General features: G+C 39.4%; 2 protein-coding genes across 2 annotated transcripts; both read right to left on the minus strand.

The window, feature by feature from the left end:
* Window positions 1–150: 150 nt before the first annotated feature.
* Window positions 151–3,481, minus strand: LOC135679010 (nucleolar GTP-binding protein 1-like). Its single transcript, XM_065192341.1, has 2 exons — window positions 3,396–3,481; window positions 151–2,638 (listed from the first exon to the last, which is right to left on the minus strand). Exon 2 carries the CDS (start codon window positions 2,584–2,586, stop codon window positions 544–546), a length of 2,043 nt encoding a protein of 680 aa, XP_065048413.1. The 5' UTR covers window positions 2,587–2,638; window positions 3,396–3,481; the 3' UTR covers window positions 151–543.
* A 2,420-nt stretch (window positions 3,482–5,901) lies between these two features.
* Window positions 5,902–7,838, minus strand: LOC135679969 (S-type anion channel SLAH1-like). The gene is made up of 2 exons (XM_065193949.1): window positions 6,875–7,838; window positions 5,902–6,291 (listed from the first exon to the last, which is right to left on the minus strand). The coding sequence occupies exons 1-2, from the start codon at window positions 7,736–7,738 to the stop codon at window positions 6,001–6,003; spliced, it is 1,155 nt and encodes a 384-aa protein (XP_065050021.1). The 5' UTR covers window positions 7,739–7,838; the 3' UTR covers window positions 5,902–6,000.
* Between the last annotated feature and the right edge of the window lie 4,016 nt (window positions 7,839–11,854).

Below are 11,854 nucleotides of genomic sequence, written 5' to 3' on the forward strand. Positions count from 1 at the left end.
CTCTTTTGTCATACGGATGGAATCCGTGTGAAAAATTGATTATTAGGAAAGATACATACATGAACCGGTGGCGTCTAGCATCGTCTGCTATCCAAAGCAGAAATCTTATCCAACATTGGACAATTCATATTCATAATCGCAAGAAAGATAGAAGGGAAAAATGTCCACAAACACATCATTCTCATCCATGATAATATGCAGATGACATTCCACCTGCATCAGACATTAATAATGGTTTATCAACCACAAAACCAACCATACTCTTCTAGATTCCACCTTTTCAAAAATAACAAATTAGAAAACGAAAAGGACGACGAGTTGATACTTTTCTTCTCCAAGCGCTGCTAGTCTTCGAAACTGAATGAATACTCGGATAACGAAAATGATGCCTGCTAGTCTTTCAAAATTGAATGCTTAAATAACAAATAAGTGATGCCACCTCGAAACTGAATGCTCGGATAACGAAAATGATGCCCGCTAGTCTTTCAAAATTGAATGCTTAAATAACAAGTAAGAGACGGCACCGCACATTAGCATATCACTTTAGCGCCTGCTGGTCTTCCCAATAGAGCGCTTCCCAGAGAACAAATGCTTTGGCTTCAGGTTCGGAATTACTCTATCAGCTTCTCCCTTGCGTGCAGCCTTATTTCTCACCTTAACTGACTTCTTAGCTATCTTGAGTGCCTTCAGTTTCTGAGCAGAGTCTTTGAACCCTTCTCCAGGGGTGACTTCACCAGGTGGCCTTGATTTTGACCTTGACCTGCTTGCTGACCTTGATCTTGACCTGGTACGCAGCTTCTTGTTCGACTGCTCATCATCGACATCCATAGCTTCTCCATCTTCACCTTCTTTGCCAAGTGACCTCTCCCGTTTACGACCTTTCCTAGAGAGGGACCTCCCACGTGCACGATTGATGGCGGCAGTAGGGTCTATTCCCAAAGCAGAGAGCTGTCTTCCCATCCTCTCAGACGTGTATTTTTTGTCTTTATCAAACTTCCTAGGCACAATAGGACGGCTCTCGGCAGTGCTCTTCTTCATCCTGTGCTCTTGGATGAGCAGGTTCTTCTTCCTTCTGATCTCAGCGAGTAGTCCTCGCTCTTCCTCGGTCAATTCTTCTCCATCCATCTCAAAATCTCCTCCATCTGCCTCTGCATCAAGACAAAGACCCTCTTCTCGTTCCAGCTCTTCCAACCTCAGCAAGATGTCAGGATCAATGAAATCATACACATTATGCCCATCTAGAATCTCTGGCATAATGTCCTCTTTCCATCCCTCATTAGCCAATATATAATGCTTCCTTAGGCTAGCAGAATAAACACCAGCTCCACCATTCTCTTCTTCGAGATCTTTCTCAAGCTTCCTCTTTTCCTTCTCCTCATTAGCCTTCGCTCTAGCTTCCAGAACTGCTGGAGGAATACAAGGAGGGCGTTCTTTTGTGTCACGGGGCTTAGGAATTGCAACATGAAACCTGTTCAGACAATCATTGATCTTTTTTGACTTCATCTTTATCTCCACCCGCTGATTTAAAAGCCTCTCACAAGCAGCATTCTTGACAGCTATGACTCCCTCGTCTGTCATGGTACTCATAGTCAACAAGACTCCCTCATCATTAGAGTCTCCGCCTTGGGCTATTATAGTTTTGGCGGCCTCAGCTTTCATCTCCGTTACCAATTTCATGTCCTCTTCAGAGAGCCCTTCCAGTGACTGCAGATCAATCTTGTTACAAACAACAATAAGTGGCTTGTTCATGAACAGTGACTTGATGCTGTGGAAGAGAGCTGCCTGCTGCTCTATGCTATAACCACAGGATCCAGATATGTCCAAGAAGAATAAGACTGCAGCCTTTAAGTGCGCCAAAGCTGTGATACTGCACATTTCTATGATGTTTCTGTCCTCAAAAGGCCGGTCTAGAATCCCAGGAGTATCAATCACCTGGTAGCGGAGGTATTTGTAATCTGTGTGACCAACAAACAGCGACTTGGTAGTGAAAGCATATGGCTGGACATCAACATCAGCCCTAGTGACCTTGTTCATGAAAGAACTCTTTCCCACATTAGGATACCCACAGATCAAAATGGTACGGGTGTTCGGGTCAATTGAAGGGAGCCTAGACATATGCTGCCGTATCTGCTCCAAATAAGCCAAACTAGGGCTGATGCGCTTTATCACAGTGCACATACGACCTAGAGCAGCGACCTTCAAGCTCTTGCACCGGTACAATGAGTCTCCATACTTGAGTAACCTAACATAATCTTTTGCAATCTTCCCAATGATGTTCCTAGCCGTGTTAACCTGGCCCAGAGCAAGCTTGTAGTGGTCTTTGTTGTATAGTACATGGAGCAAATCTCCGTAAAAGGGGTGGATGTCATCGAGCCGAGGGAACTCATCGATGATGGCGGACAGTTTCTCATGGAAGTTCTGCTGGGTGAACTTCACCTTTCGCATGTAGAATTCACGGAGCCGGGAGATGGCATATCCTTTGTGGACGACAGTTGGGGTTTGGCGCTGTGTGCGGGAAAGAATGATGTCAATGAAGTCCTTCCCAGAAGGGACAACAGTTATCTTTTTGAAGTTGTACTGCACCATCCTCCCAATCAGTTGTCCACACCAAATTCTTGTGTTTAAACCTTTGGCTTTCCTGAAAAAAAATGCAGTCTGTAAGATATCTGATCAAGATAATACATATCTACATCTGAGTTGACAAAGTCTAAGGCTATCCAAAAACCTTGTCATTACATCTTAGTTGCATACCTAGGTGAACTGACAGATAAGAGGAACAGTTATCAGAAGTATGAACAATTACAAATTATAGATTACCTTCTCTTGCCAATTACAAAAAATCATGAAGAACATTAACTGAAATGACACTGCTTCTGCATTCCGTTCAATTGATAACCCATACATCCGAAGTAGATCGTAAGATAATAATTCATCAAATTCAAATTTATCACAAGGCTTATGTCTTGCCTAATAGCATATACCTAAATATAGATAAAAAGGAAATACAAGAAATTCTGTATGCCACAATACCAATTGTTCATATAGACCACCAGGACAGAAAAGGACAAGTTTTTTGTTCCCAAAATCGCATTTGATGATCATCCTCCAAGTGATACTAATCCGAACTAAGAGATACGCGGAGATTACCATCAAAACAGCAATTTTGATCCTCTCATAAAAAATTACATGTGGTGTTAGCACCACACACATGATCTAGGAGACGACCTAATCATTAGTGTGAAGTGGAAATAACGACGCCACACCCAAAAAAAAAAAAATTCCAATATCAATTCTCAGAATCGCATCGAAGGAAGCGGAAATCATGTCACGAGTGATTCGCAAAGAGAGATCAGATTCGTCAATGAAAAGAAAAAGAAGAAGAGAAAAGGTATCACCTGAGAAGTACAGCGGACTCCAGCCGCCGGAAGGAAGAAGGTTAGGGTTTTGCCCAAAACCGCTCGGAAAAACAAGTCGGTTGCTGAAAGGGCTCGCAACCTTTTATAGTGGGTTTTTGTGGTCGGTCCGAACCCACAAGACTAGCGGGTATCGGATCGATAAGGTTTTCATATCCAAAACATGAGGATCCACATAGATTCGGATCAAACACCACATTTACACACGAGCACAGAGAACCGGCTTCTGTGCGTGGACGAGTGGTGTTAACGGATCTACGGTGAGGATTCAAATATAAGCTTTTGGGTTATCGGGTTTGGGTAGTCAGGCTCCGCCGACGGTCTCAATCTCATCTATCGAGGACAGCGTCGGACGACGTGGGCAGTTAACCCCACGTAGGAGAATAGTTGTTACGAAGATTATGAGGTTGGTTTGGGAAGAATACATTTGCATTATTAATTAATATATAGTCAAAAAAAGTTTTCCTTTTGAGTGAATATATAATTATAGAATAAATACTCTTTAAATATGTATTAAAATATATTATTGGGTAAAATTAAATTTCAAAAGTTTATTAAATATTTTATGATAAATTTAACTATCATTCTAATGTTTTTAATATTTATTAAAAAATAAAAATATTTTTTTATTTAAATTACTAAGTAAATAAATAAAATAAATAAATAAATGTATGTATGTATGTATCTTATAAAAATTTTGTATGGCCCAAATATATAATAAATAAAAAATATATTCATATAAATAAATAAATAAATTTGATTATTAAAGTCAAAGTCATTCGTTCATTTATAGTAGCATCAACGATTGATTAAGAAAAAGTTGTGTATCTTTTTAGGAAGCGCATGAAGGCAATATGTTTCCAAAAAAAATTAAGAAAAAAAGGTTGTAATCATTGTGTTGATTCCAGTTTTTATTTTTTCTATGATAGATTTTTTATTTTTTCCTGCTTTTTTTTTCCTCAAGAGCTTGTGCAGTTGTCCCTCCCTTGTGACTTTGAGAATCCAAGAGATTCCCTGTTTGATCTGATCCTTTGTCTGACATCTTGATAGATAGAAAGAAAATAAAATTCCTCATTCTTCTCATACTACAAAACTGGAGTTAATTCTCATACTACGAGAAGCTGCAAATGACCGACTTCAAACCCTACCCTAACCTTCAGGACTAAGCATGTAACCTTCAGTTCTTTCGAGACAGCTTCGACCACACGGTAAAATGCAGTGCCACGAGTGTCACAGTAAAAAACTTAGCCAACCTCGAGAAGAAGGCTTTGCTTCAAACCCAAACCTTAACTACTAAGAGTATATAACTTTTTGGGTACTGATTTGTGCAGTGCTTGCAGAATTGTTAGGTAACTAACTTCGAGAAAGAAGATGGTAGTGATGTATGTGCAGCATGAAGACGTTGAAAGTGAAGGATGTTCAACATTTTAAGGTGAAAATGTTGAGCACTTCAGTTCTCACACCACTTTTTGCTTCGATACTTTGTATGTTCAGAGTTAAGTCTTGTATTTTTTTTTTTTTTATCTTTGATTAAAAATATATCATCATTTAGACTTGTACCGTACTCGAGTTTCGATCGTATATCAAGCCTATCAGCACAAGATTGAATTGATTGATTTTTTTTTATTATTAATAGTTTAATTTAATTAATCAATCATCTAGTTCGATTGACGATGTTGGATGAAAGAAAAGAATTTAGAGGACTAAATAAAATCACAGATATTAATAATAAAAAATATATCAGATTTAACATGGTTCAATGACTCTTGAGTTATCTTCACTCAAGCATTTTTTTTTAATATATTTTTACATAAAATTTAAAATATATATATTTTTTTCATCCTCTCTAGACACCATGAGAGAAACTCATAAACACTCAAAAACTTAAAAATTACAGAAATCGTTTGTTGCATGATAAATAAATAAATAAATAAGAATATCTAATGAGTTAGAGAAAAATAATCAAGTGGTGATGTATGAATTACTTATTATTCATCCCCAAAGAGCACCCACCTCTAAGGAATTTGCAGGATTCGACAAGTCACCTTAAAAATTTTCTTTACTTTTGGACGAGGAATGCAGTCTGTGCAGAGGCATCATCCAGTCCAATGAGCATATTCTCAACCATTGCGCATATCATGTTCATGGCCGGAGATGGATTTCACATGGTGCTGCTCTCCTGCAGCTTTTGCCTAGGGAAATCAGATCTAGATGGAGAGCTTTGTCTTCTTCTTCTTCTTCTTCTTCTTCTTCTCCTGTAGATGGTTCCGACCTCACTGAATGCTGTTTAAATTGTTATTTTAGGTAGCAACCAAAAATATCCTTTTGTTTTAATTTTCTTTTGCAAGTTCCTCCATAATATTTTCTGAATTCCCTTTTAATTAATTATTAAACGCCGATTATGATTATTCCTTCATTCCATCTCAAAGATTAAAAAAATAAAATAAAATAAAACCTGCTTTTTTTGCCCCCAGAAATTAACAAATAAAATGTTAATTAATTTACATAGAACTCGTTCGTCATCAAAATGGTTACAAGATCCACCGTATCCATCGAACAGCCTCATCTACACCGATCTCCACTTCTCTCATGTATATATATATTGCCGAGACTCCTGTGCATCACGCTGCGGTGCAAACGGGTCGTCGCCGCCGGGAAAGAGGTCGCCGGCCTTGACCGCGGTGAAGACGACGAGGGCGACGGTCACCGTAACGGAGAGGACTGCGAGGATGAGCATTAGGGCGTTGGATGCTCCTCCCTTCACCTCCTGCGCGTACTCCGTCGCCGCCAGCGCCAGCACGGTCAGAGGGAACGAGTACGCCCACCATGCCACGTTGAACCGCCTCATCGACCGCTTGAACAGCGCCGGCCTTGAAACCTGCACGGGCCATCGACGTCCACGTCAGAAACCAATAGAGAGATCCATGCATGCGTCGACTTGTTCGACTGATGAGTTGGGAGGGTGGAAAGGGACTGCAGAATTCGAGTTCTCGACCTTCTTACGTGGACTGTGCTACTTAGTGGCCTTACCATCTTTCCGTTCTTTATTGCCAACGCTATCTGCTAACGTGTATGCGACGCAACTTTGCGTCTTCTGCACCCGCTTTAGCCTCAAGCTTTTACTTTTTGACTTTAGGTCGCGCTTTTCCTTTTCGGTGGATCAAAGCAGTCACGAAGGGAATAAACTAATGAACGTGTTGAAGTCGCATAACTCGTCTAAAGTTGATGATGCCGGATTCCAGGAAGTCATTTGAGATATCTCGGCAATGCATCAAGTGTTTGTTCGTCCCTATTGATGGTTGATTCGAGCAACCGCGTCAAATCAGAACTCTAGATCCAATGTTCTTTTGGTTGATAACGACAGTTTTGATCCGTGTCCTATGAAGATTTCTCTCCCATTTCCATGCCTTCACCGTCGACAAAGAAGAGCCATGCATGAGAAGAAGTGATGGGGTGATTACCAGGGAGGCAAAGAGGAAGAGGGAGAGGAAGAAGAGCATCTTCGAGCCCGTGTCGAACGATCCGGAGATGGAATCCCAGGCCAAGCTGGCCATGCTGGGGGCGGCGATGAACAGGAAGAAGACGGGGCGAAGAATCGATGGGAGGCTGCTGCTCCCGACGAAGCGCTGGTACAGAGTCACGAACAGCACGAGGTAGTGCGCCATGCCGAGGGAGAACATGAACGTCGCGATCTCCTCACACCCCATCCTCGCCGCCGCTCGCGACCCGACCAGGTTCCCGATCACCGTGATCTGGCTCGTCGGGTTTGCCACCATCGACAGGAACCTCCTCCCCTTGGTGAAACATTGGCCGTAGATCTTCACGTCGAGCATGAGGATGGGGACGGCGAACACCCACCAAAGCACACGGTACAAGGCTGCGCCCGGGTGGAGGAAGGGGACGGACTGGAGCAGGAGGAGCCACGAGATCCATGGCGTGAAGAGGTAGTTCACGCCGACGTGGTGAGAGAACTCCGCCTGCACGCAGCGGAACCTGAAGAGGCAGCGGAGGCCATAGAGCACGGAAAGCGTGGCGAGGATGAGGAGCGCGACGGACCAAAGGAGGACGTACGTGGCGGAGGGGAGCATGTGGATCACCGTGCGGAGAGCGTGGGAGTCGGTGCTCGGCTCGCTGAGGGTCTTCCAGAGGAGGGCCTGGCAGCAGAGAGACAGGCTGATGCGGAAGTAACCGGCATGGAAGCCGGTGAGCTTGGACAGAGCTTTCATGGTTGCCAAGTTGAGCACCTCGGTTGGAGCTTTGCAGGTTGACGAAATGGCGGCGGCGGCGGCGGCCGTGATAGGGAGTTGCTGCTCTTTTCCCTTCATGAATGAAGACAAGATAAGAAAGAAGAGGAAAGAGGGAGAAGGTGATAACCTATCTAACTCTGTGGATCTCAAGCTTATGGCCACACTAAATTCTTGCACAAACAAGAGGATATATATAGATTGGAATGAGTTCTCTTTCCACTGTTGCTGTCTGGAACATAGTGATCCATGTCCTTGCCATGTTGGACTTTGAAGCTCGGAGAAAAAGAAGGCGAATTTGTTTTTGCTTTTGGAGATAATATATGGAAATTGGGTCCAAACTTTAGAATATTATGAGGTCATTTGGCAAAGAGAATGTCTGGGAAGGTCAAACGCACGTGGAGGTGGGTGAGTGTGGGGGTTATGGCCATGTGGTACACGTTGTTGGTCGACGTGTATTGGATACAGCGCACCATTACTTTTGCTAAGCGGCGCCTCACCTGCCTAAGCTATGAGATTTAGCGCAGTAAACCTGTAATTTTGGTGAAATTTTAGAATTGTGCCGGCGGAGTCAAACTGAGTACCAATTGTTTGACTTCTGATGTTACCTTAAAAGGAGAAGATAATTACATCAAACTGAGAACAATGTTTAGCTATAAGACTCTCAGATATTGAGGTTTCAAGAAGCTTTTTTATCTTTTCCATTTAGGATTCTATATATTTATTCTTTCAAAAATTTAAGAACAGCACATTTATTCCTCCACGTTGTAAATATATCATATAGACACCTCCATATACTTTGACATCACGTATATATCCCTTTAGATATTTAAATTCTTCACCCTACATGTCTAAGTAATAAATTCAACATTTAATTGTTATTATTATTTATAAAATTAAATATTATTAATTAATTTTGATAATGATTTTTTTAAAAAAAAATTAATGAATTAGTTAAAATATATATATAAAGAACGTATAGATTTTTCATCGTCGCCCCCCACTCATGTCGTGTCTAAATGAGAAATGAGATGGAGATGAGAGATAAGATAGCATGAAGAATAAGGGAAACAATGTTCTATCATATCTTATCATATTGATATTCTTAAACAAGATGATAAATCTTTATGAGGCATAAGATAGAAAGCTGCATAAAGTCCTTGCTATAAATTCTATTAATCCAGCAGTCAAAGCTCGAATTTAGGCTAAGATTACAGCACAAATTCATCTATCAATTCCTTAAGGAGAAAAAATTTTCAAAAACACCTTCAACACCAGTCTCGATCACAAATCGAAAAGGATGAAAGGTTATCTTACACCTCTGACATCCTACAGCACTATTTTAGATCTCATAATAGATCTCTACCGATTGTTCGATGATGACTAAAGATACATGTTCAAACTTTAAGAATTTATTATTAATGTTGAACAATATCAGAATATCTGAATATTTGAGCTGCAGCTCTTCAAAGTCCTGCAAACTGTCAGGTTGAAGTAAGGAATCAACAGATAGCAATCTGACCTAATTAACACCTAACATAATCAACAGATAAATATTCAAAATATGATTTTATTAACAAGGTGATTGCTGCATAGCATCATGCTGGAAAGAATGATTGTATGCTATGTATGTTTCTTCCTCTTCTGCTCCTTCTTAGCTAAGCATGATATTTTTTCTTGAACATAGTAGGGAGTAGCTGGTGAACGATGATACATCACTTGTGTTTCACATATCAACAGGTACTTAAAAGCAACACTTCCACCATCACAGCATGCTCTACATGAGCATCTGACAACAGTAGTTTCAGTTATTTCCTGCATAAAGAGCTACGTAATAGTTTTGTTAAACGATACTGAGATAAAAGAGGCACTGCATGTGTTCATTTGATATGTTCATTGCCGTACCAGTTAAGCCAAGGGAGACAAAGTGCTCTGCCCATGCAGGCATGGAGGGATGAAGTGAAGTGGACAGCACTACTTTAGGTCAGTATCAACTGGTTAGCACTGCCTTAGGATTACACGTCAAACTTTATCACACAAACACCACCATCATTCATGAACAGGAGCCTACTTCCCTTAGCTCCACATCTGATAAATAATATATATATCTTCATGAGTTGTGCCACGAAGCTCTTGAATGTGTTCATAGTGTGATCATTTCTCTCTTTGACAATCATGTTCAGATGAAGTCCAGAAAAGAAATTCATCCAAAATACACAAAATCTAATGTCATTGACATCTACTTAACCTGTTTTGGTCAAAAAAACAAGAAAAAGTATGTTAAGTAATCAAAGATCTTAAATAGGAATGTTGCTGTATTATACCTGTCCAAGTGTAAAAAACCCTGTTTAGTCTAGATTACAAGTTTAGTTTTGATTATATATAAATTTTGTTATTTTACTGTAAGAATAATTCAGAATAAATCTAAAAATAATTGAAAAGTAGGGAATGTTTCACCGTGTCTGAAATATTTTATTGCCTGATCTGATTTGATGATATTATCCTTAGATATGATTTAAATGTAATCAAATAACCTACCTAGACTAGGTAATTAATAGGATTTCTTAATTTTAAAATATTATTTCAAAATTTCTCGATTAATTCCTAGATTTACTAAAATTCCTTCCCCTTTCCTATATAATGAATGACGTGATTGATTGTGTTTACCCCTACCTCCATATATCTCCTTTGTCTCTAGGACAATGAAGACCCCTTGTCCCCCCTCCCAAAAAAGATTGATGGTAAGGTTGTGCAGGCTTTTCTTTCTCTTTCTTCACCCATGATCGATGACACAAGGAAACTTATAAATGATAGCGAATGCACACCCCCTGCCCCCTATGATTAATAGTGAGACCTATGACCATCCCTTGAACCACGCACCGATAGCATGGGCTATCCTCTCACCTTTCTCATCCACGATCGATAATAATGAGAGCCTATGGGTGATAGAGGTGGTTATTAAGGTTTGGTAAGGGCATGACCTCCACTGTTGGTCGCCTCCGCACATGATCGTGTTAACACCATGGGCAACAGGTAATTAATGAGGCAAAGGCATGACCTGGGGTTGGACGAAGGGTGAGGATCGAAGGTAGAATAATTATTTTTGAAAAAAAAATTCAATGAAAATTTCTTAAAGTTGGAGCAATATTTAAAAAATTCTTAAAGTTTGTTTTTTCAAAAATTCACCTATCAGACTATATCTATCATAACTATGAAAAAAAAAGATTTACATAATAATAAAAATGATGAGTTAAAGAACCTATCTCTTGAACATTCGCACGTCTCTATTTGAGTCGGAACCTCGCTTCACTCATCGTGGGATGGGGACAGAGAGCAATTTAATTATATTTAGGATTCAATCAAGAAAAAATAAATAATTTTTTAAATTAACAAATCCTATTAATTACTCTATCTAGGTGATTTGAGTATAATTAAATCATAAGGAGATAAATATCATCAAATCAGGTCAAAGGGAATAAAATATTCTACATAAAGATGAAATATTCCTTACTTGCCAATTATTTTCAAGTATATTCCAAAATTAATAAATTTAGGGGAGTATATTTAGCCGCTTTCATAAAGTCCAAGTGATGGAAATCAAAATATGGAATGTATGATGCAATCAATTAGCAAAAAGAAAGCATGCACATTAAGTGGACAATGTTACAGTGTCGTTATGTAAAATGATAATGTCTATTACAAGATGAAGGAAAAAAAAAAAGGGTGAAAAATTGTTTAAGATGTTTAGTGTCTGTGGGAGCTCAATTTTCATTGGTAGATACCAACTAGTCTACTTGCTAAATATTTTAATTATTGATAGGAAAGTCAATGCATCATTATGCAGTTGCTATGTCTTGGATTCAATTCCATACAAAGAATATAGACTATTTTGTATCAAAATTTAACGCAAGCAAAACGAGTGCTCCTAGACATGAGAGAGAGAGAGAGAGAGAGAGAGAGAGAGAGAGAGAGAGAGAGAATATGTGAAACTAAAAATTAGAATAAATTCCTCTCATGGGAGGTGAGAATTAGATTTTGGGTTCCAAAAGTACTGATTTTTCATTTAAATTCTCTATAGATTTCTTCACATTCTACATTATTATTGAAACCGTTAGTTGAAAGTAAAATAAATAAATAAATAGAATTATATATATATATATATAATTATATAATTTGTATCAGGTATCAAAGAGAAGG

Source organism: Musa acuminata, chromosome BXJ1-7 (assembly GCF_036884655.1).
Source record: "Musa acuminata AAA Group cultivar baxijiao chromosome BXJ1-7, Cavendish_Baxijiao_AAA, whole genome shotgun sequence".
Lineage (NCBI taxonomy): Eukaryota > Viridiplantae > Streptophyta > Magnoliopsida > Zingiberales > Musaceae > Musa > Musa acuminata.

Excerpts from the sequence above, each read along its gene's own strand:
- LOC135679010 (XM_065192341.1), bottom strand. The coding sequence starts at position 2,586 with ATGGTGCAGTACAACTTCAAAAAGATAACTGTTGTCCCTTCTGGGAAG.
- LOC135679969 (XM_065193949.1), bottom strand. The coding sequence starts at position 7,738 with ATGAAGGGAAAAGAGCAGCAACTCCCTATCACGGCCGCCGCCGCCGCC. Across the intron at positions 6,292-6,874 it reads TCTTCCTCTTTGCCTCCCTG|GTTTCAAGGCCGGCGCTGTT; the intron begins GTAATCACCCCA and ends TGGCCCGTGCAG.